This window comes from Sphaeramia orbicularis, chromosome 5 (assembly GCF_902148855.1).
Source record: "Sphaeramia orbicularis chromosome 5, fSphaOr1.1, whole genome shotgun sequence".
NCBI lineage: Eukaryota > Metazoa > Chordata > Actinopteri > Kurtiformes > Apogonidae > Sphaeramia > Sphaeramia orbicularis.
Window position 1 is genome coordinate 54793050 of NC_043961.1, and position 25576 is coordinate 54818625.

Consider the following 25576-nt stretch of genomic DNA (forward strand, 5'->3'; position numbering starts at 1 on the left):
TTATAAAGTCAGGCACAGTCCTACTAATGGAGAAAGCTATTTACACATGCAGTACATTATGAAAACAGTCAGTTCTTCAAAAAAAAAAAAAAAAAAAAAAAAAAGGTTAAAAATGTTTTATAATAAACATGGTTTTACAAGCAGCTTTGGGAATGTTGATGCAGCTGGTATGTTGTGAAGGAATTCATAGCAGTGACTTTCTTTATCAGCCTGGCAACTGTTTTATTTTTGCATTTTTCTTTATTTATTTCTTCTTTTTCCACTCCCAAAGACAGTGGTGACATTAGGAAAAGTCTGGATTTGTTCAAGAAAAATCTGTACACTAATGTCATCATTAAAACCAACATGTAAAATAGAAATGTACTTTACAGCCTATCCCAATTAAAATTTGCACAGAGGTCAGAAAGTATCTAAGCTCACTTGCTAATGCGGTTTCTATAAAGAATACAAGCAACCTTTCTATGGAGACACTTTATAGTTTGGCAACAACTGTGGTAAAACATAGTAAATTACAGAAAATTCAAACTTAATAGATCCTTTGACTTTTTTTCTTTATTGCCCTGCTCAAACTTTATTTGGTCTTAACAAGGTTTGTGGAAGTATAGAGGCTACAAAAAATAGAAAACACATCCTGAATCAATTATACAAAAAAAAAACAAAAAAAAACAAACAAGCAGTGAGTGTAAGTCCTTTTTACAACAGTACAAAAACTGGTCTCCTTTCAACTGCCTGGTTTCATTGGTTTGTGTGGCACCACAGTTGTGGTTTAGACAAATACTGCATTCACTGCTCTTCACATATTTGACATTATTTTGGTAATTGTACAATGATTGTTACTACAAGACTGAACTCAGGGCAACAAATGAAGCCTATTCAGTGCCCTGCTCATCAGTCTCAGTCCCGAATACAGCATATGAAGGCTCCTTTTGACACCGGCGAAGGTCAGCGTTCCCAAAACTTTTCACATTACAGGCATTGTCTGATATGGTCAGAGTCACGAGTTTCATCGTCGTTCTCATTGGCATCCCTAGAGGCGCAGGCTGAGTTGAGGAAAGGGTGGAGTGGGGTGGTGGTGGGGTCATTCATGCAATGGATTTGTGTTGAATTTCTCTCAGTGTGTGGACGGTCTCTGAGGCAGCAGAGGGTGAGGGTTTGCAGGTGTCCCAGTGGGTGAAGGGTTTAACAGGAGGCAGTCGGTGTCAGTATTCACATCTCTGTGTCGGCCACTGGGGTCTGGGTGGCAGAGTGTCCGTTAGTGGTGGGAGCCGGAGCGGGGGTGGGGGCCGGGTTGGTCCCATTTTCTGGAGGAGATTCTCCGTTGGCGGTGGGTTTGTCGAGGGGCTCCTGAGGAAGGGGGGCCACTGACACCAGAGTGTTGGCTTGGTTCTCCTCGTCCACTTGGAAAGACTCAGCCTGAAGGAAACAAAAAGGACAACACTGAGATTTGGGCTTATACAGGGCTATATGTATAAGATAAGATAAGATAAGATAAGATAAGATAAGATAAGATAAGATAAGATAAGATAAGATAAGATAAGATAAGACTTTATTGATCCCACCATTAGGGATGGGAATCGAGAACCGGTTCTTTTTGAGAACCGGTTCACAGTAGCTCGATTCCTTGGAATCATTTGCCTGCCTGCTTAACGATTCTGCTTATCAATTCCGCCTTCGTTGTGCATGCGCGATGACGTCACACGTACGCTGCATTGTTTTGGTCAGAACGTAGCCAACATGACATGGTGGTGCAGTGGTTAGCACTCGTGCCTCACAGCAAGAAGGTCCTGGGTTCGATTCCAACACCAGTCGACGGGGGGGTGGGACCTTTCTGTGTGGAGTTTGCATGTTCTCTCCGGGTACTCTGGCTTCCTCCCACAATCCAAAAACATGCACTAATAGGTTAATTGGTTAACCTAAATTGCCCATACGTGTGAATGTGAGAGTGACTGTTTGTTTCTATATGTTCAGCCCTGCGATGAACTGGCGACTTGTCCAGGGTGTACCCCGCCTTCGCCCCTATGTAGCTGGGATAGGCTCCAAGCGACCCCCGTGACCCTAGTGAGGATAAAGCGGGTTCAGAAAATTAATGAATGAATGAACGTAGCCAACGTGGCGTTGAGGCAGAAACTGTCTAAACAGACGACACCAGGTCCACTTACTTGGAACACTTGCAAAGCTTTCATGTCTTCAAAAGGGTGGAATCCCTCCAATATCCTCAAACATTTGTCCACAGCATGTGAATCATTTACAGGAACGTCACGTATTTGATACTCTACTTAGCGGCGCTTGTGAAAGTAGCGGCAGAGTGAACGCCGGGCCGGTTCCGGTGTGGGCAACAAACGTCCTCAAATACAAGTTTCCAAAGGTAAGAAGGGAAAGGAAATGAGGTGCACAACAACGGGAGACAAGCCGAGCCGAGTCGAACTGGTTCCACGTAGTAGAAATGCGGCAATAGAGGAATTAGTAAAGAGTCTTTAGTTTCACTTTCACTGTAGCCCCCCACCCCCCTGAACCGGGCCCGGCGTCATCTGTTCTTATTATTTGTACATACTGTATATGTTATATTTTCTGTGCAGAGATGGAAACATAAAAGACAGTTAATGCAAACACACCCGTTTGTACTCTTTTATTCCCTCACCCAATTAGAATCGATAAGAGAATCAATAAGGAATCGGATCGATAAGCAATATCAATAATGGAATCGGAATCATTAAATTCTTAACAATTTCCATCCCTACCCACCATAGGGAAATTTAACAGTTTACAGCAGCAATATAATAATAATAATAATAATAATAATAATAATAATAATAATAATAATAATAATAATAATACATTTTGTTTGTATAGCGCTTTTCATGGAACCCAAATACACTTTACATACAGCAGATAAAAACAGAAACCAAACACATTAAAAACAGATAAAAGTGGGTGCAGAAGGTAGGTATATAAATATAAAACAGTTAAACATTAAAAGCAATCTTAAATAAGTGAGTTTTTAAAAGGGACCTGAAGGTGTTGAAGTCAGAACAGTGTCGGATAGTAGGTGGGAGAGACTTCCAGAGGGTTGGGGCAGCAATAAAAATTAAAGTTCTTAAAAGTATAAGAGTTTAAGTATAAAATTTAAAGATATATACATATCGTATGATATGTTTAACCCATAAAGACCCAGTGCTACTTTTGTGGCGGTTCCCAAATGTATTTTTCTCTCTATTTTAAACTTTCTTAAGCAATTTATCACCATTTATTCTAATATTATCCTCTGTATTTTACTTTTTTTCAGTAAAAATCTGGTATTTTACTATATTTAATTCACTCATCATGTAGATGGTCATAAAAAGTTCAATTAAAGTTGAGGGTTATTATATCAAAGCAGAGAAAACAGAAGAAAAGGGGACTTTTTCAGCAAAGTATATCATTAACTGAACTTAAACCCAGTGTGTCCATCCACTGTCATTGATCCAACTCCATGGGTTTTACTGGTGAATCAATGTTGTAGAAGATGACGGAGCCTCTGAATGTCCAAATGGGTCATATCTGATGACCATGAAAAGATGAATAACTGTATTTTACACCGATCATTTACACGTATTGATAGGATTGGTGGATCAACGGGTATTAAATATTTTAGATCAGTAGATGGCTTTGGTCGTCGTCAGCTGTTTGGGTCTTTATGGGTTAAGATACAGATTTACCACCAACTTTGATTTTACTGCTCACATATGACAAACAAACAAGCAGGATAGTGAATTTATTCTGTGGCTCTTGTTCAAATACAAACAAATGCATTCTTTGTAAATGACTTTTATTAGTTTCAGCTGTTTGTGCTCGGAAGGGTGTTGGTAATTGTTTTATTGAGGGGAGGTTAACAAAAGGCAACTTCACCAAACACATTGCACACGCATGGGTGTGCCCCATATGTTAACTCTTACAAAACTGATGTCATGAGCATGAGAAAAAAAAAAACTAAACGAAAACCATATGCAGTCCACTGGCAACGGACTAAAGTATAAACCACAGAAAAGCTCGGTGTTAAGGGCATGTCCTCCTCTGAGTCAGGAACTTACTGGAGGGTAACTATATGCTTGACCTCAAATCCAGCTGAACTTTTGTTACATAAATAGTTTGTGTGCGATTTTCGTACTTAATCAACGCACTGTCGGTCTTTAGGGCATCGACATGATATGATGATCTTTTGTGGATTCGTCCACTACTGTTAAAAGTCGTTGTTGCTGCTATTGTTGTTGTTGTTTACTCTATGTTAAATTAAAACATAAATCCACCAAAGCCTTACGTGTAAATTTAATCTTTTCCTCTGACCCACTGATATTATACAAGCAAATGTGTGTCTTTAAATTCGGTTTTCTATTTAATTGCCACAGATCCATGATTTGATTTACTGAATAATAAAGTAATTATTTCAGCTCCACAATTTTGCACATAATGGGCCAGATCTACTAATGCCCCGACTCGACTCGACTCGGCTCGGCATTTTTGCGTTCAAAAAAGGACCTGGAATCTGGTACCCGGTACTACTTTTTTGGTATCACCTCCGCCGAGGTTCCAGGACTGGGGACCAGATACTAAACCGTGATGTGTAAACTCTGCAGACCACTGATTGGTCTGACAGTTTTCTCTGTGACCCGCCATTTTACAAAAAACAGATGCAGAAGTGGACAGTAAATATAGCGGTACATTAATCCACATGATAACAGCCCAAAACTACACCATGGTCGGTCAAGGAGGTTCAGTCTTTGGTGGCGGACGTAAAAATTTAGACAACACGCAACGAGCGAGTTTATCAGCGACTCTCTGAACAGACGACACGGAAGTAACGCGCTGTATCGCTATGACAACCAGGCACTGTAAAGTTGGTAGTATCTTATAATGGAAACTGTCTCCAGGAATACCGAGTTGAGTCGAGCCGAGCTGAGTCAAGATGGTTCCACATAGCGGAAATGCGACATTACATCCCAATTTGCAAGTACAGTGGTCCCTCGTTTATCGCGGGGGTTACATTCTAGAAATAGCCCATAATAGGCGAAATCCGCAAAGTAGTCAGCTTTATTTTTTACAATTATTATATATGTTTTAAGGCTGTAAAACCCCTCACCACACACTTCATACACTTTTCTCAGACAGGCATTAACATTTTCTAACATTTCTCTCTTGTTTAACCCTTTCATGCACAGTGGTCACTCCAGTGGACAGTTCTTTTCCAGCTGTTCTCTTGTATTTTCATGGTTTTTGTTGTTTTAGTTCCATATCAGCCAACACAGTGGACGCTTATGCACCATCCCATACACTGCAATTGAAAACATTACTGTAATTTTGCTGTTCTTGATAAACCTGATCTAACATGTTTGAGTGTAAATCAGTTCCTTGTTATTGTTATTAGACTGTAATTAACCTTTTTTTTTTTTTTTTTTTGGCATATTATGTCTGTGAAGTGAGTAATGACTAGTATTAAAGTACACTACAAATAAAAAGTTATGGATATTTCTTTTTTTTTGGTAATTTTTTTTTTTTTGGTAATTTTTGCCATTTGTGAATAAAACCATGTCTGGTCATTAAAAAAATGTGTTTCAATTCAATTCACACACAAAAAAAGTAAAAACCATTGTGCAAAAATCCCGACTGAAAAAAAAAAAAAAAAAAAAGCCCCAAAAATGAAAAACATCCATAACTTTTTATTTATAGTGTATGTTAAAATGTGAGAAAACATCAGATCAGCAGCATTATATGTTTTTATTTCATAGTTTTCACACAGTATATCAGTAAATACATGTTTCTTTACTTTAAAAATTCAATGCACATATTTGCAACTCCATGAAAAATAGCTTCATTAAAAAGAAAAAGAAAAATCTCATTGTTTTTTTAAATGCCTACAGCGGAATAAAGAAAAAAGTCTTAATTAATGTTCTCATAATTCATGCATGAAAGGGTTAAACACTCTCAAAGTTCAAACCTTCGTCCAACTTTTTGTGTGATGGTTAGCATCTTACCCTGACTTTTGGCTGCGACCGCAGGTGTCTTTGTCGGTGCAGAACGTTTCATCGACATTGTGGCTTTTGTTGGGGAGAAAACTTGCAAACATGCAGCACTTCAGAGTCACACTGCTAGCGATCGAACATTTATGTAAATTTGGCAAGCCGAACGCATTCTGTACTGTACAGGAGACACGGCACGGAGGAGACTGATTGACAATGGTCTACAGTCCCTTAGCCAATCTGGACGCAGAACACAATGCACGTTCATACACTGTAAAAAAAAAAAGCATGCAAAATTGCACCAAAAAAAATCAGCGAAACAGCAAGGGCGCGAAAGGTGAACCGCGTTATAGTGAGGGACAACTGTACTAATTACCTCCGCCAAGGAGGTTATGTTTTTGCCAGGGTTTGTTTGTTTGTTTGTCTGTTTGTTTGTCTGTCCGTTAGTGTGCAACATAACTCAAAAAGTTATGGACAGATTGGGATGAAATTTTCAGGGTTTGTTGGAAATGGGATAAGGAAGAAATGATTAAATTTTGGTGGTGATCGGGGGTGGGGGGGCCCACGGGGGGGGCCACTGATCAGCCTTGGCGGAGGTCTGCGCTCTCCGAGTGCTTCTAGTTGGAAATGGGATGAGGAAGAAATGATTAAATTTTGGTGGTGATCGGGGGTGGGGGGGCCCACGGGGGGGCCCATTTCCAACAAACCCTGAAAATTTCATCAAAATCTGTCCATAACTTTTTGAGTTATGTTGCACACTAACAGACAGACAAACAGACAGACAAACAAACAAACAAACAAACCCTGGCAAAAACATAACCTCCTTGGCGTGGGGGGGCCCACGGGGGGGGGCACTGATCAGCCTTGGCGGAGGTCTGCACTCTCCGAGTGCTTCTAGTTTGCATGTGCAATCTAGAATTTTGTATGTGGGGTTGAACTGCGGTTTGTGGGTGATTTGCTAAGATTGCTTGGGCAAATTACAACAGGTACAAAGTCCTGGAGACCACCCTATTTAAATGAGAATTTTGTGTGTGCTACTGGTTTTCATCATGGAGACAATATGCTGTAAAAACTGCTCTGGGATGCACCAGCACTAATGGTAATAGTGCGCTGAATCATCCAGACACACATTGGAGGAATTTAGTCATAGAAGGTATTGCATGTGTAACCCACTCTTGGGTAAGTAACTCTAGTCTAGGTTCGGAAGGAGCCAAGTGTCATAAACTACTACCATAAATGAATGCAAAAAGGCAAGGTAAGTTGAAAAATCTGTAACATTTACTGACATATCAACAAGTCAGTATACAATTGTATAGAAAATACATAGAAACACAAAAAAGAAAAGAACAATAAAGAAAATAAAAAATGGGCCCTTTCAAATAAACGAGTTGTAGTTTGTCAGTCTGTCAGTCTTCCCTTGAAATGTCTGTTGTGATCACTTAGAGTTTGTCAATGTCTTTTAAGTGTTTCTTTCCTTTAAATGTTCCTGCGACGTTCAAAATCTGATGCTCTCATAAAAGGAATGTGTGTAACAGTCCTGGCCACTGGCACTGTCCTACCAGCAGATGGAGCACTTCTGAGTCAATCTCTGGTTCTAACTGGGGAATCCTGGTTCCAACTGGAGATCCTGGTTCCGACTGAATCACTCTGGGAGGCTCGCCATCAATGGATGAGAATCTTCAAAGTGGTCCCAACTCTGTCCTTAGACCTGACCGAGGTAATAGAAGTGGAAGAACGGGGTTTTCCAATTCCCCGACGTCTTCTTCTGTGTCCGCTTTCTCTGTCGCTGGGTTAGCTGACAGAAACTGCCACTTAAAACCGCCACAAATCAACTTAAAACACATTAACAATAGTTTTCCTCTCTTCTTTCTCGTCGCCATTTCCAGATCTCCCTGCCTCACACAAGATCACGTAGTTGCATCGTGACCTGTTAATCGAGTGCAACGAGGGCGGGATATCATGTCTGATTGGCTGATCGTTCATCCCAGTTCCCTAAAGGGACATTACACACTATTTTAATGTATTTGCTCTGTATTTGTTTTCCAACCTTTCTAACGTTTATACATATATATATATATATATATATATATATATATATATATATATATATATATATATATATATATATATATATATATATATATATATATATACCTGGTTACACATGACTCATTCATTCATTTATTTTTCATTTTAGAGGTGGGAGGTCCGTGGGGGTTGTTGGACTGAATGACTGTCAGGCGCAGATAATTTTGTTACACTGTTGCCTAATGTCAGTGCATATATTTAATCACAATCATCACATCAAGTGGAAAAGAGTCCCGTAAAGTGTGTGCGTGTATATGTGTGTGTGTGTGTGGGGGGGGGGGGCAATACGTCTCAATTATTTTTTCTTCAGTCATTCCAAAAATGTTCACACGAGGGTGAAAATGCGTTCTCTGTGTCTTGTTTCACCATTTGTCTCCCTCTTACGACAATAACCACTTCCATGTGTGCACAATTACACATCCAAACCGTATGCACCTCCCTTTGAGACATGTTAAATATAGTTGCAGTTTCTATGAGCAAAATGGTTTTTCGGGTTTGATAAATCACTTTGCATGTGCTAAATTAATATATTTACATTTTCTCCTCCCAGCACACACAAAATTGCACGTAAACGCCCCATATTGCATATTCATTGCAGTAAACATACTAACTGGATGCAGATGCGCTATTTTGCACCTTTGAAAGACGCAACCCTTAGTGCACACTGTTAGTAAATCAGATTGTACATTTTTTTGCACGTGCAATGAGTTTGTACACGTTTTATACATGGAAACCTTTAGTAGATCCGGCCTATTGTCACTAAAAGTTGTTTTGTGTCATCTATGCTATCTTTTATTACCATCAAAAAGACAATTTAGAGATGAAAGTCCAGGTTGCAGGATGTCCTATTAGCTCTGCGTTTCCCAAATTGAGGGTCAGGATCCCAAATAGGCCAGGGATATGTGACCTTATCACCAACTGACAGAATCACACACAGTATCTAGTAGTAACATGATATGTAGGGATGGGAATCGATAAGAATTGAATGATTCCGACTCCATTATTGATTTTGCTTATCGATCCAATTCCTTATCAATTCTCATTAGGTGAGGGAATAAAAGATTACAAATGGGTGTGTTTGCATTAACTGTCTTCTATATTTCCATCCCTGCAAAGAAAATATAACATATACAGGGTGGGGAAGCAAAATTTACAATATTTTGAGGCAGGGATTGAAAGACAGTGTATGACCAATTAGTTTATTGAAAGTCATGAGAATTTATTTGCCACAAGAAAATTGACATAATAGAAAATGTTTTTATTCTATGTGTCCTCCTTCTTTCTCAATAACTGCCTTCACACACTTCCTGAAACTTGCGCAAGTGTTCCTCAAATATTCGGGTGACAACTTCTCCCATTCTTCTTTAATAGTATCTTCCAGACTTTCTCGTAATAGTTTTGCTCATAGTCATTCTCTTCTTTCCATTATAAACAGTCTTTATGGGCACTCCAACTATTTTTGAAATCTCCTTTGGTGTGACGAGTGCATTCAGCAAATCACACACTCTTTGACGTTTGCTTTCCTGATTACTCATATGGGCAAAAGTTTCTGAAAAGGGATGGATAATAGTGTTAGGTATGATTATGACATCAATATATGTTTGGTTTCAAAACAATTGACGTAGTGCCTGCTGAAAAAAAACAACTAAATGTTCATTGTAAATTTTGCTTCCCCACCCTGTACAGTATGTACAAATAATAATAACAGATGACGCCAGGCCCGATTTGGGGCCGGGGGGGTGGGCGTGGGGTGCAGTGAAAATGAAACTTAAAACGCTTTACTAATTCCTCTAATTCCTCTATTGCTGTATGTCAACTACATGCTCATCTCGTCTCCCGTTGTTGTGCACCTCATTTCCTTTCCCCTACCTTCAGAAACTTGTATTTGCGGGGGTACGACGTTTGTTGCCCGCACCGGAACCAGGACTGGGCCCAGCGTTCACCCTGCTACATTCACAAGCACCGCTAAGTGGTGTATCAAATATGAGACATTCCTGTAAATGAATCACATGCTGTGGACAAATGTTTGAGCAGATTGGAGGAATTCCACCCTTTTGAAGACATGGAAGCTTTGCAAGCGTTATAAGTGGACCTGGTTTCGTCTTTTTAGATCGTTTCTGCCTAAACACCATGTTGGCTACGTTCTGACCAAAACAATGCAGCTTACGCATGACGTCATCATGCATGTGCAACAAAGGTGGAATCGATAAGCAGAATTGTTAAGCAGGCAGGCAAACGATTCCAAGGAACTGAGCTACTGGGATCCAGTTCTCAAAAAGAACCGGTTCTCGATTCCCATCCCTAATGATATGGGAATTCATTATCCGAATTAAGTCAAAAGAAAAGTGGGTTCTGGAAGAGTTAATGAAAGTTGACCTCAACAAAGATGTGAACTTTAGAGGACAGGCATCAGTTGTAAAATGTGTAACAAGACAAAAACATCATTGAGATGATGGAAATGACATGTCCTGAGGAGACACTAAATTCATCCTTTGGTTTTGTTGTAAACATTAACTTACTAGTTTCATTTGCAATTAAATAAAATGTTATCAACATAAAGACTTTATGTGGTTTGAACACAGTTCTATAAGTTTCTGCCAAAGTAAACAATAGGTTTGTAGCCAAAGACAATTACTGTGTTTGTGTTTTTTATTATGTCTGCATTAATATCAGTGGTGTTTACACAGTGTGTTGTTTACAGAATAATGTTTTTGTAGCCTGTTTGGACTCCGACTCTAGTGCACTCACCAGTCTGACTCCTTTGGAGTTTTTGCGGTGGGTTTTGAGGTAATATCCAGCGACCAGCAGCGCAGCCAGCAGCAGACCGGCCAGCAGCAAGGAAACCAGAACCAACTTAGAGTTCTTTCCCCAACGAGGAACGGCCTCCTCCACGTTGGTCTGAAAACAAACAACCAAGTTAGTCAAGAATTCATCTTCATTTTGTTTACAGATTGGATTTATGGTCCTTCCAGCCAAACAAAAGCTCTATGTAGATTGACTCTCACATGAAGGCAAGAGCTGTTTTCATGATAACCCACCAATAACAGTGTTTATTTTCCAATTCTGAAAGGAACATTGTTTACCTACACAATCAGCAGTTGTACATCCTGTGGTTTTGACTGAATCCAAAACAAAAAAGATGATGTGACTGTGTAATGAATAGTTAATAGTGTTTGGCTGAACCATTACTGAACTCATTATGAAGTTATTTAGTGTCCTGTGAAATAGGAAGTAAAGTATGTGGAATTAAAAGAGACAGGGGTGCAACCAGCACACCCATAACCCAGACTGGTCCCTAGGTGCAAGGGAAGATGTTTTGTGGCTCACAAGTTTGTTTGTGGGCGTTTTGTTTGTCACACAAACTGCTGACAGCTTGAATCCTTTGGGAGTGTGTTTTCCTCTTTCTATGCGGTGTGTGTTTATATCTGAATGCACATATGTGGGTGTGTACATCTGTATGTGCATTGTATATGCTTTGTCCTTATATGTGGTAAAGTATATTCATGTATGTTTTCTGTAATTCTGCCTGGTCGGTCTATGTGTATTCATTTTGAGCCAGTCAGCTATGAATGAAGTCACTTTACTTTAATCTCATCCTGTAGGTTGTCTGTTATAAGGGCTCTTACTGATGGGTAGGGTTTACCTACTTGGTGATATTACACACAGCAATGGCAGAAATCCTTATTTATGCCCATTTACATATTATAAAAGATAACATAGGTGAAAAAGTACAAATATTTACATTCATACATTTTAAAGCTCCAAGAAACAAACACTTATTGAATGTAAATCCAATAATTTGCAAATTTTGTAAGGATCTATTAATACTTGTAGTAGTTTTTATCACTCATATTTCTGCTTCCTTTTTTGTGTCAGTTACGTATCTTTAGGTTTTGTATTTTGAAGATGTCACATTTCACTATGAGATATTATGAAAGGGCTTTTTAAACGTCACTTATTACCTCCGCCAGGTGAAACAGCAGAGGTTTTGTTTTCATCATGGTTTGTCTGTCTGTCTGTTTGTCTGTTAGCAAGATAACTTGAAAAGTTATGAACAGATATTCATGAAATTTTCAGGAAATGTTGAAACTGGCACAAGCAACAAATGATTAAATTTTGGTGGTGATCGGGGGGGAAGTTCTGCACTCTCCGCCTGCTTTTGTAGTTAACCTTTTGTTGAGTAAACAAATAATCAAGACGATAATGTATACTAAAGTAGAAAAGCACTTGGAGAGCACAGATGTCCGCCAAGGCAGATCAGCCCCCCCCCCAAACATTTCCTGAAAATTTCCTGAAAATCCGTCCTTAACTTTTTAAGTTATCTTGTTAACTGACAGACAAAAAATACTGGTATTATTATTATTATTATTATTATTATTATTATTATTATTATCATTATTATATATTTTTGTATTATTACGACAATTATTATTTTCCCCCTCACCCCCCCTCTCTTTTTCTCACTGTCATTCATACCCCCCTCTCCCCCTTTTCCCTATTCCCCCTAACCAAGCTATATTGTTTAGTTGCTATTTACATTTATGATCTTTTTCATTGTAATATGATATCGTCGTTGTTTGTCAATACTCTGTCGTTGTTGTTGTTTTTGGTTTGTTTGTTTATTTGTTTGATTTTCCCTTTGTTTATGTGTTGTTGTTGTTTTTCTGTCCAAATTGTCTTGTTAACTATCACTATTTTAAAAAAAGAGTGTGTAGATATAGAAAGGGTGAATCAAAAAAAAAGAGAATGAAGATGTATATTCAGAAATATTGTACATGTGTCGATTTGATTTAATTAATTTTGCTCATTTTGTTCTGTTTTATCACCTTTTTTCATTACTATTAAATATGATTAAAAAAAAAAAAAAAAACACCCCTAACCTCCCCCGATCACCACCAAAATTTCATCATTTGTTCCTTGTGCCAGTATCAACGTTTCCTGAAAATTTCATGAAAATCTGTCCATAACTTTTTGAGTTATCTTGCTAACAGACAGACAGACAAGCATAAAACCCCAATGAAAACATAACCTCCGCTGTTCTTGGCAGACGTAAAAAGTGCAATTAGAAATAAAAACTAATATAACCCTAATGAACCAAATCCGCTAAAGTCTATTTTATTTTATTTTATTTTATTGTATTTCTGTTTTTATTTTTATTTTATTGTATTTCAAATTTCATCTTATTTCTTGCACTTCAAAAATTCTATGCATAATCAAATATTTTAATGTGCGCTGCTTTTATTTTTACTTTTATTTTATTGTATTTCTCTCAAATTTCATCTTATTTCTTGCACTTCAAAAATTCTATGCATAATCAAATATTTTCTGTTTTTATATTTATTTTTTATTTTACTGTATTTCTAATCAAATCTTAATGTATTTTAATATTGTATTTTTTCAATCAATGTGAAGAACTTTGGGCTACAATTTCTGTATGAAAGGTGCTATACAAATAAAGTTTATTATTATTATTATTATTATTATTATTATTATTATTATTATTAAAGTACCACACATACAGGGTGAGGATATGACTTTGTTGTTGTGAGGTGATAGAATAACTACTGCACCACCAAAGTAGTATTAATATTAGAAGACTGACACTCACCTTATCTTTAATGTTGTCATTGTCAAACTTGTTGGCCATGCCTCCAACATCAGCTGTAAGAAAAAGGGTTGATTTATTTTCAGGAAGTGAATAGTAGTGATAATTAAACTGGTTTTCAAAGGTAACAATAAAAAAAAGTGAATCTGCTGCAACTGTTGGTAGTTTTTTCAAAGTAATACGTGAAAATCATTAATCATAAAAAATAAACCTTCTAAATACCTTCAACATACTGTCCAGAGACAAGGATTTCATCTGTGTTGTCCTCCTGGTACAGCTGTAGTTTACAGTCTTCACCACACAACTCCTTCAGAACGCTTTGAATCCTCATCTTTGTGTCTTCCTGCAAGAGTACCACAATATAAAGGTTTAATTAACAGTTTTTTCCCCTTGTTACAACACATAAGCTGTCTTTGTTGATGTGTCTATTTAGTTCTTTATCATTTCTAAAATTCTAATTAGAACAGCTAAACAAAGCCGTGATTATTTTCTCCCTTCGCTCTAAATCCTCTGATGTTTTCATCTTCTATTTTGTCCTTTCAAATCTTTAATCAAACTATGTTTTCCTAACACATGCTGAACTTTCTCTAAGGTGTAAGAAGCTGTTTCGTAAATTAGATCACACAATTCAGTTTGATTGAGTAAACTTACTTTTAGACATTTAGTGGTTTATTTGCAAAAACAAAAAAATTAAAATGTCAGAAATAGATAGATAGATAGATAGATAGATAGATAGATAGATAGATAGATAGATAGATAGATAGATAGATAGATAGATAGATAGATAGATAGATAGATAGATAGATAGATAGATAGATAGATAGATAGATAGATAGATGGATGGATGATAGACGGACAGACGGACGGACGGACAGACAGACAGACAGACAGACAGAGAGATGGATGGATGGATAGATAGATAGATAGATAGATAGATAGATAGATAGATAGATAGATAGATAGATAGATAGATAGATAGATAGATAGATAGATAGATAGATAGATGGATGGATGGATGGATGGATGGATGGATGGATGGATGGATGGATGGGTGATAGACGGACGGACGGACGGACGGACGGACGGACAGACAGACAGACAGACAGACAGACAGACAGACAGATAGATAGATAGATAGATAGATAGATAGATAGATAGATAGATAGATAGATAGATAGATAGATAGATAGATAGATAGATAGATAGATAGATAGATAGATAGATAGATAAGCTTTATTTCAGACTCATGATCCACATTAAAGAGCAAACAGATAAATACAAACACAATAAAAAAAATTGGAAAAATGTACATTAGCCAACATATATATACTTTGAATTGTGTTTAATTATATACATTTACTTTTTTACAATCTTTCTTTCCATTCCATCCTTCCATTACTGTGTGTGCATTCTTTTCTTATTTAATGAGCTCATCACTTATTTGTACTTAACTGTTTGTTGTGTATTATGTGCAGATGAAGTGCTGATAAACAGCAAAAATCCCATTCAACTATAAAGCATTTCATATCCATAAACCTGACTGTATGACAGAATGAATGTGAAGAAAAAAACCAACAGGTGCTCAACAGATGTGGGAACTCCTTCAAGACTGCGTTATTTGACCGTTTTAGAGGAAGCCAAGAGTGGCTACTTCTAAGAGTCTTAAACATAAAACATTTGCTTTGTCTTTACTTTATTGCTCATTTTCTTATACTATGCTATTTCATAGTTGTTGGGGTTTTTTTAATGAAAATCATTCACTTACACAAACACTTTAGGTCATTTATATTTTGGGTAGAGCTAAATTATTGATTTTCCCAAAACTAGAGGAAGACATTTCTACTTCATTTTCACTTATTCTTGTTGTCGAGTTGAGAAGATTCATTTGTTTGACTAAATGATCAATTAGCTTATTAGACTGAGGGTAAAAGCTGAAGTCTTCATAATTGGTCCCAGTGATGCTCCTTATATTGACCTGCACTCCCCAGAACCGATTTTAATCTTCTGCTCATTATGAACATTGCCTTTTTCTGTCTGTTTAGATGGTCTCTGTACTTTTATTCTGCTGTTCTGATGCTGATCTAAAGTGCTGTTTTTTTCCAACGCTTTTACAAATGAGTCTGAAATGGATTGCATCTTTTGGACTATGTGCAAACTTCTTTATAAATAAACTTCAGGTTTTAGACCACAGGTGTCAAACATGTGGCCCGGGGGCCAAATCCAGCCCCCCAAAGGGTCCAATCCGGCCTGCGGGATGAATTTGTGAAATGCAAAAATTACACTGAAGATATTAACAATCAATGGTGTCAAAATCATTTTAATTCAGGTTTCACATACAGACACATACAGTCCAATTAGATTTTAAGTGAGTCAGACCAGTAAAATATTATCATAATAACCTATAAATAATGACAACCCCAAATGTTCTCTTTGTTTTTTTTTGGTGTAAAAAAGTAAAATTACATGAAAATGTTTATATTACCAAACTATACTTTTACAAAAAAATGTGAATAACCTGAACAAATATGAAGAAACGGAAATGTCTTAAGAAAAGTAAATGCAATTTTACCAGTATTCTGCCTGTTACTAAATGTTTTGTGCAATTGTAATGCACATGTGTAAATGATAAATTGATAAACTGAGGCAGAATATTGTTAAAATTGCACTTGTTTTTCTTAAGACGATTCAAGTTGTTCATGTTATTCAGATTTTTAAGGAAACTTTGTAGATGTAAACCTGATCATAATATAATTTTACTTTTTTCACTGTTATTATTTTACTGGTCCAGCCCACTGCAGATCAAATTGGGCTCAATGTGGCCCCTAAACTAAAATGAGTTTGACCCCCCTGTTTTAGACCACCACTTACACTCCTATAGACCTCAAAACTGTTATTGTAAGACAGTGATGAAAGAGCACAAACACACCCACTCTGCCGCTGTATAGGCGTCTGTGCATTACAGAGTGTACAGCGGTGAACCCACCCGTTGTGTTTCCCTCCCTTCGCCCTCATACCTCAATCACACACTTGGCTGTTATGCAGCAAAATGTCTCGAACCCTCCTCATCTGATAAGAAAAACTCACAGGAGGATAGGTACAGTCTGTTAACCTCCTATTTTTGTGATTTACTGGCATCTGAGATGTAACTACCACTGCCTTTTGAAATATGAAAGAATTTCCTGTTGAGGTCATGGTAACATGCTGATGGCCTACTGAAAATAACATCAAAACTAGACCAACGGCTATTTCTCTTTCTAGCATAGATTGTTGACTTGTGTGTGAATGTATGAGAGTGTGTGTGTAAGTTGTATTCTTGCTTCTTCTCAATTGTGTAGATATCTAATAAAATAATAATAGCTTTATTTATATAGCACCTTTTAAAAACAAAGTTTACAAAGTGCTTGACAGACAAAGCAGAGGGCACAACAGCAGGATACAAGATGCAAGTAAAAGCACTAAAACAGAAGCAGCACAATAGGAAAAATGTGTACAACAAATGCAAAAACATGACACTTTGAATAAATTAAGTGAATCAGAGGAAAGAGGGCAGAGATAATGTAACACAATGCCGTCAAATCAATGCAAAAATGAAGAAATGAGATAAAGCACAATCATGTATGAGAATATAAATTAGTAGTCAAACAGAATAAAATAAAATAAAAAAAAAAAATTAAATTAAAAAGGGACAAACATCACATAAAAGCAAGTCTATAAAAATGTGTTTTAAGAAGTGATTTAAAAGATGTCACTGATTCCACAAGCCTTATCTCCTCGGGCAGGCCGTTCCAAAGTCGACGGGCCCTCAGCGGTGATTTCTCATAGACTGTAAGGGAAGCCTGGCTTCCCCTAAAATTACGAAAATTAAATGGTTAAATATGTTCGGTTGTGTTGATATTTCATTGACTGCAAATGTGTTAGAACACGTTCATCTCAAAGACGAGTTCGTTCAGAATCAGCTTTATCACAAATCAATGGACTCGATGTTGTTCACTTCTCATACATTCCCGTTGCGCTGTTTTCTCATACGATCTATGATCAATGCATTTGCCCATAGATGCTCAGTGTCCATGCACTTCAATGGGACTGAGTGGAACAGTGTTTTTTCATTGCCTCAAAACTGGACGGTAATTGGATAAATGCCACGATGTTGTCCCGCCCCCGGACACTGGAGCTGTGGGCGGAGCTCAGCTGTTCTGGACGCTGGGCTTCCACATGCTGATTGGAGGATCAGTCGAAAGGCTGAATCCCATTTGATTGACAGCTAGTTTGAGATCTACTCCTTCACTTGACAGAGTTCAGTTTAATACCATTGCGCATTCTGCTGTGAAATGGAGAGAGAAACCACTACGAAATTACTTGTTCATTTCTTGCACTGTAAATAAAACACTCATTACTTCCTTGTTTCAATTTAACATAATTTCAATGTTTTCTTGTTTACTTGGTACGATAAGGTCACTGACCATTTTCTTAAAAAGGAACAGTCCAAAGACATGCACTGATAGGTTAATTGGTTAATCTAAATTGCCCATAGGTCTAAATGTGAGAGTGATTGTTTGTCTCTATTTGTCAGCCCTGCAATGAACTGGCGAAATGTCCAGGGTGTATCCCACCTTCGCCCGTAAGTAACTGGGATAGACTCCTAGCAACCCCCGTGACTCTAGTGAGGATAAAACAGGTTCAGATAATGAATGAATGAAGGAACGGAGGGCTGAATTTATGTTTAAATAACTTGACATTTTTTTGATGTAAGCTGACAATGAGCTTCCCCTCTCTGAAAGACAAGCAGCCGCCACTGGCCCTGATGGAAAAGGCCCAGTCACCCTTAGATTTAAGCCTCGACTTTGGAACAGCCAGGAGCCCTCTGCCCCCCTGAGGATCTAAGGCTGCGTACTGGCTCTTAGTCAACTAGCATCTCATCTATATAGCTAGGGGCCAGGCCCATTCGGGCTTTAAAAGTGATCAGTAAAATCTTAAAATCAATTCTAAAACACACAGGAAGCCAATGGAGGGATGCCAGGATAGGGGTGATGTGATGTCGCCTGTTATCTGTGAATAGAAAGTAGAGCTGGAACTTACACAGTTGGACACTGCTCTGAGTTTCAGACTGACAGCGTTTTTGTCCTGAACGGCTTCTTTGCTGACACAGACCACATCGTCTTGTGGAACTGGCTGCAGATGCAAACAGAGGGTTCATCAGTTATCAATTATGCCAGGACTCCCTGCTGCTTCTTGCTGTCAGCGTCATGAATAATGTATAGCATATACCAGCATGAGTTCTGGCCATTTACTTGAAAGGGTTGAAGTTTTTGATAAACTACAAAGTATGTAGTTGTTCATAAAGTATAAAGCAGCTACAGCCAAATTTAATTTTGGCTGTTAACAGACAGTTGGCACAAAGGGACAGACACATGGCAGTGCACATGGAGATACTTAACATTTTCACTTAGACAAAACATACCACAACTGTTCACTATATGCTTGGAGTCCAATCATTTGCATATAGTATGAGGACTCATGCGTCATTGGAAACATGTAAATCACTAGCTGGGCAAACCAGTAATAATATGCAACATTAACACACTGATACAAATTCATTTCTAATGTTAATATTAATCTTAATATTAAAGGGGATCAATGGTATTTTTATCTCTGCCAGGAGGCATTGAGATCACTTTGCTTCGTGTGTTTGTTTGTTTGCGTGTTTGTTTGTTTGTTTGTTAGCAACTTTACAGGAAAACTATTACAACCAACTTTACCAAATTTTACCCACAGATAGGCCTAGGCCCTGGGACCAACCCATTAAATTTTGGGCCAAGTAGGCCAAAGTTCAAGGTCACAGCAAGGTCACAAAATCTCAAATTTCCCATCTCTCATCATTGAGCAATTTTCGAAAATTCATAAATAATTCAAAACGACTCTGATTAGCCTCCAATTTGATACACCCATAGCTTATAACAATATCTTGTATCTGGCACAAAATTGTCCACATCCACTATGGAATGTGGACTCTGTGGACATTTCAATTTAACACTGAAAATCCCATTTACGACACATTTTTCATTATAACTCAACAAATATTGATTGGAATTGAATATAATTTGACATACACATGACTGGTACCAAGCTTCAACTTTTTCTGCTGTATGGAACAACCTGGAAACTGTTTAATTTAAAAAGAAATAGTCAATCCACACATGCACACCGTTCGGGGTGCTTGTGAGGTTTGTGTTCTCTGAACACTTGTTTTGTATTCGTGACATTTAGCTGTTGATGTAACTAATAACAATAGTTCAGAGCAGGTGCAGTGTTTTAGATATTGTTTAAACTGGATAATCTGAATCACTGAACAATAGATCTAAATAATTAATATATCTGGACCTGAGTAAAATCATTTTTTAATTTTCTGAGTGACTATTTTCCAGTTGAGAAGTCTAATATTATCCACTGGACACCAAGTTCTGCCGAGTTCTGCAATAGTGGTTTGTAAGATCTCCAATTTGCACACATGAATCAGCCTTTCTCTAACAGAAAGCACATTTCATTATGATTTTTTCCTCTTCGTTATCTCACCTGTGGTATGCCGTCGCCTCTGGCAGGAGGTTCTACAACAGTGGGTTTGTCAGTCAGAACCTGCACTGTAAAATCGGTCCCCTTGCCACCTGCTTCCTCTGGAGCTGCCTCAGTCACTGCTGCCCCTGGTGTGGACTCATTATTGTCCGTGGGCTCCAAACTGGGCAGAACTTGGACTTGTTCTTGTGAATCACCTGTATCTGAAAAAGAAAAAGACACCTTTAATTTATTACCTGTAAGGAATAAAGAGGATGTAACTATAAAAACTGAGATAGTGATTAATTGATATCCTGAGCAGGGACAAATACTTGGAATACAGTTGAATTAAAAGAAAATTCCTAACTAATTGTTTATGCAGTTTCAAATGTTTATTCTTAGGGGTGTAAGAAAATATCAGTTTGCAGTATATTGTGATATTTCATTTCACAAAACTGTATCAATATTTTTAGGTATTTATTCAAATGCAGATATTGTGGAGGTTCATTTTTGTTTTTCTTTTTTGTTTATATTGTATTTATTATTATGTAACTTTGTATTAAATAATGCTAGTTCCTTTGTTTGGATTGCACAAAAATAATGTTATGATGTTAGTTATGAACTAATAAAATTAGCCTAATAGAACATTTGAACAGGATTGTAAACTGTAATGCCTGTAAAACATAATTTAAGTTTTAACACAGGAAAATTTTGTGATATAACATTAGATCCTGTTGTGATCAAATAAAAATGTGTTTAGTATTTGTGCATATTTCTGGTGTAATTCAATTCTTCAAGGTAATAATCATTTTTAAAAAAAGAAACAAACAAAAAATTGCCTTTTTAACGGTATCATGATATATCGTGATAGATCGTATCATGATCCCAGTATTGTGATTTGTATCGTATTGCCAAATTCTTGCCAATACACATCCCTATTTATTCTTATACAAGTATTAATTGTGTTTGTTGGTGAGAGAAATAAGCATGTATGCATTTCAGTGACACCCATCAAGGCTCTGGTGAAGTACAAGGTTTAAAGAGTATTCAGAACACTGCAGCAACTTATTAGTTAATATTCACCAATCCAGTGGTTTTACTTTGTTTGCAGATGAATTGTTACAAATATTCTAGTGATGATCAGTATCATTGACTTTTTCATCCTTTCATTCATTCATTTTTTCCAAATTGTTTTATTATTTTTCAAACTGTGCTTCAATTTAAATCAATACAATGTTTGATGTAAAAAGTATAAATGTATAATGTAAAAAGTACAAAGTAAATTGAATTAAACTGAATATACAGGGCGGGGAAGCAAAATTTACAACGAACATTTAGTTGTTTTTTCTCAGCAGGCACTACGTCAGTTGTTTTGAAACCAAACACATATTGATGTCATAATCATACCTAACACTATTATCCATACCTTTTCAGAAACTTTTGCCCATATGAGTAATCAGGAAAGCAAACGTCAAAGAGTGTGTGATTTGCTGAATGCACTCGTCACACCAAAGGAGATTTCAAAAATAGTTGGAGTGTCCATAAAGACTGTTTATAATGGAAAGAAGAGAATGACTATGAGCAAAACTATTACGAGAAAGTCTGGAAGTGGAGGAAGCAACAAAAAACGTACCAAAGCTTTTATTAAAGCTCTCAAATCCAAAATCCTAAAGGATCCAACCAAATCCATGAGAAAAATGGCAATTGAACTTGAGGTAGACAACAAGACCGTTAGAAATGCAGTAAAATATGATTTGAAGTTAAAATCTTACACAAGAACACCAAAACACTTGTTGACAACAGCTATGAAGGAAAAGAGATTGGAAAGGTGCAAGAAAATTATTACATGGTTCAAGAAAAAGTCCTCCATTGAAACGATCTTTTCAGATGAAAAGATCTTCACTGTCGATGCTGTTCTGAACCGCAGAAATGACAGATTTATCGCAAAATCTCCTTTGGTGTGACGAGTGCATTCAGCAAATCACACACTCTTTGACATTTGCTTTCCTGATTACTCATATGGGCAAAAGTTTCTGAAAAGGTATGGATAATAGTGTTAGGTATGATTATGACATCAATATATGTTTGGTTTCAAAACAATTGACGTAGTGCCTGCTGAGAAAAAACAACTAAATGTTCATTGTAAATTTTGCTTCCCCACCCTGTAAGCTGGTGATATGTTATAAATTAATTCTCCGTACCCCTGGCTACTAATTTTTGATCATTTTCTAATTTTAATTAGTTTCATTATGATTGATTGTTAATGCAGTGTTCTTACCAGGCGCTACAGTTGTCCGTGGTATCATATCTCCTCGTACATATCCCTCTGCCAAAGCAGGTGTTGGTGCCTCTGCTTCATCTTCCTGTGCCATGGCTCCTGCAATAAAATCAGCATAAGACTTATTGTTACTTCTAAACCCATAAAGACCCAAGCATCAACTATTGACCATTAGCATCTAGTGATCTAAACTGTTCCACTAATCCTATCAATCCATGTAAATAATCAGTGTAAATTACAGTTTGTCATCTTTTCACGGTCATCATAATGAACGTGGAAACACTGTCATCTTCTACAACATTGATTCACCAGTCTAACCCATGGAGTTGGATCAATGACAGTGGATGGACACACTCGGTTCATGCGCAGTAAATGCTATATTTTACTGAAAATTCACCTTTTCGTCAGTTTCTTTCTGTTTTGATACAATAACTTTTAACTTTACTCTGATCTTTTATGAACATCTTCATGATCAGTCAATTGAAATCTCTTTAAAAAGAAATTTGCAATCTCAAGTGAGGCTTTTTCCCCCCGGTTAAACAAAGAATGTATAATTAAACATAGGAAAATAGATTATCTTCACTGGAAAAAAAAGCTAAATTCAGAGGATAATATAAATAGTGATAAATCCCTTAGGAAAGCTTAAATAGAAAGAAAAATTAGTTTGGAAACTGCCACAAAAGCCACACTGGGTCCTTTTGGGTTAATAATAATAATAATAATAATAATAAAATACACCAAAGGTAAAGGCATTTAACACAGACATACTGTAGATACAACGACATGTCAGTAAACTTGTGAAAATAATTCCATTCTAATCTTGCAAATATACTTATGTTTAAAAGATCAAATAAAGTTTGCTGTTGTCTGTTTAATGTGGACATTACTTTCAATGTTTTATCTAATTCCTGTGTCTCTGAGTCTTCAATCAGCTATGTCAGGGGTCTCAATTTGTAAATCCATTGTGTAGTCAATAAATGTTGCAGCACACCTCATAGTTCAGCTTTCAATCAGTGGGTTTCAGCTTGTAAAAATCCACTGGTGGACTGAATCCCATTCACAGCCCAAGTTAATAAAGCCTCCAGGTCCTTCCATCACAAGACTATCCTCCAATTCACTCCTACCGTGATGGCTGATGTTAGCTTTGAAAGGCCACTATGTCTTCTACTTTTTTCCCCTTTTTTCCAACTGAATTGAAATTATATAGGTATACAAGACATATACATTTTGAACAAACATCAAGATGTCAAAAGGAAAAAGCATCTATACAAATAAATTTTAAAAGTACAAAGATTTAGAGACACAAAGAACAATACACAAAAAACAACAATAAAAACTTAAAATTGCACGTATGTCTTCTACTTGAACTAATACCAATGATGTTATGTGACTATCGAAGCAAATGTGTGCCATCAGATATTGAATGGTTGTATTACGCAATAATTTTTTGAATGGTTGTATTTTTTTTATTTGAATTTTTTATAGTTGATTTTTTTTTAATAGTTGTATTTTGTAATTTGAAATTTTTGTAGTTGAATTTTTTTTTTCTTTTGAATAGTTGTGTTTTGTTATTTTAATTTTTTTATGGTTGATTTTTTTTTAATGGTTGTATTTCATAATTTGAATTTTTTTTATAGTTTTTTTTTTTTTTTAAGTGTTGAATTTTTACACATAGAGTTTCATATTCTGAATTCAATTATTTAAAAAAAAAGTTTTTGAAATGAATTCAGAATATGAAACTCTATGTGTAAAAAAAAAAAAAAAATCAACTATAAAAAAAATTTCAAATTATGAAATACAACCATTCAAAAAAAATAATTATTTGAATGGTTGACACACACTTGCTTCCATATTTGACGTCTTTTCGTGTAACTTGGTGATATATATACCAAAAGGGCTTGCAATTGTTTCTCTGATAGGGAAAATATCAATCTGATTGGTCTCACAGATAATAACAGTGACATAGCTAGCATGTGGCTAATTAGCGTAATTGTAGATCACGTGTTTCACAATGAGCCAATCACAACCCTTCCCGCTGTGCTGTAGGAGAACGCGCACATAATTATTACGACAGTGGATCTCGTTTTACATCAGAGTGGATTTCTCAGCTTTCATTTAAGAATTAAGTGGGATTTTACGGTGAGTGCCTATTTTTCCACATCTGGTTTAGAAACGTCAAAGAGCAAAACAGATCTAAATCATGTATTTTTCAGGGTTCATTTTCAGGGTTCGGTTTTATGACGCAATGTAGAACTGCTGTAAACGGGCCTGCCCTGTCGCAACACCACCAACTTTCACTTGTTTTCGCACAAAAATTGATCTTTTAGGTAATGTTAGCACTTCTTGGCTGGTGTCTTAATGTGCTAGTCAATGGATAAGATGTTTAAGATAATCACAGAGGTCCTCTTGTTGTTGTGGAATAAACAGTTTACACAGGATAATTGTTTATTTAGGGAACTGAGGCACTTCTCTCATAGGACTCCATTCAAACATTTTAACACCTAAAAGTTTGGAGGGTCTCCTGTATAGTCAAACTATCTTTATCATGTAAAGGTCAGAACTTTTGTTGTTACAATGGTAACAGGTAGTTAACTTATCCAGTGGCACCACCAAAGAAGAAGACAGAAAGTACATGCCATAAAGTGTGGTTTGTTTATAGTAGTGTGGTAAAAGAAGGATTGTGGACTAGTGGTCTTTGTGGAATCTGTGTCCTTGAGTGCACTTGAAGTTTTCAAAATGTGTTTTCAGGTGGATTTACTACTTGTTTCAGATTTGAGAACAGATTGGATTCTATTTTAGATTATCTTTGTCCCCAAAATGTAAAAAAAAAAACCTAAAAGGGTCTTTGTTCCAACGTGCATCATTAGTGTCCTCACAGATAAAACAATGGAAGCGCATTTCATGTTGTGGAGCCAAATGTTTTTCTACACAGTAATCATGTTTGTTTTTGTGAAAAAACAGTTTTCTTTTTCTTTTCTTTTCTTTTCCTTTTTCTTCTTTTCTTTTCTTTTCTTTTCTTTTCTAAACAGAAGACATTTCCTCAGAAAGAGGTGTTTTAATGATACAAAC

The 25576-nt window shown here is 36.7% G+C and overlaps 1 protein-coding gene across 1 annotated transcript in view; it reads right to left on the reverse strand.

Annotated features, from left to right (window-relative positions):
- Window positions 1-272: 272 nt before the first annotated feature.
- LOC115418900 (hematopoietic progenitor cell antigen CD34) overlaps window positions 273-25576 on the reverse strand; it is a 39216-nt gene continuing 13912 nt past the window's right edge. Inside the window, exons 2-8 of the mRNA XM_030133438.1 lie at window positions 22508-22606; window positions 20254-20453; window positions 18760-18852; window positions 13906-14026; window positions 13687-13739; window positions 10827-10976; window positions 273-1413 (exon numbers count right to left, since the gene is read on the reverse strand). Of these exons, the coding sequence (XP_029989298.1) occupies window positions 1207-1413; window positions 10827-10976; window positions 13687-13739; window positions 13906-14026; window positions 18760-18852; window positions 20254-20453; window positions 22508-22606 (923 nt within the window). The 3' untranslated portion in view covers window positions 273-1206. The remainder of the gene's footprint in view (window positions 1414-10826; window positions 10977-13686; window positions 13740-13905; window positions 14027-18759; window positions 18853-20253; window positions 20454-22507; window positions 22607-25576) is intronic.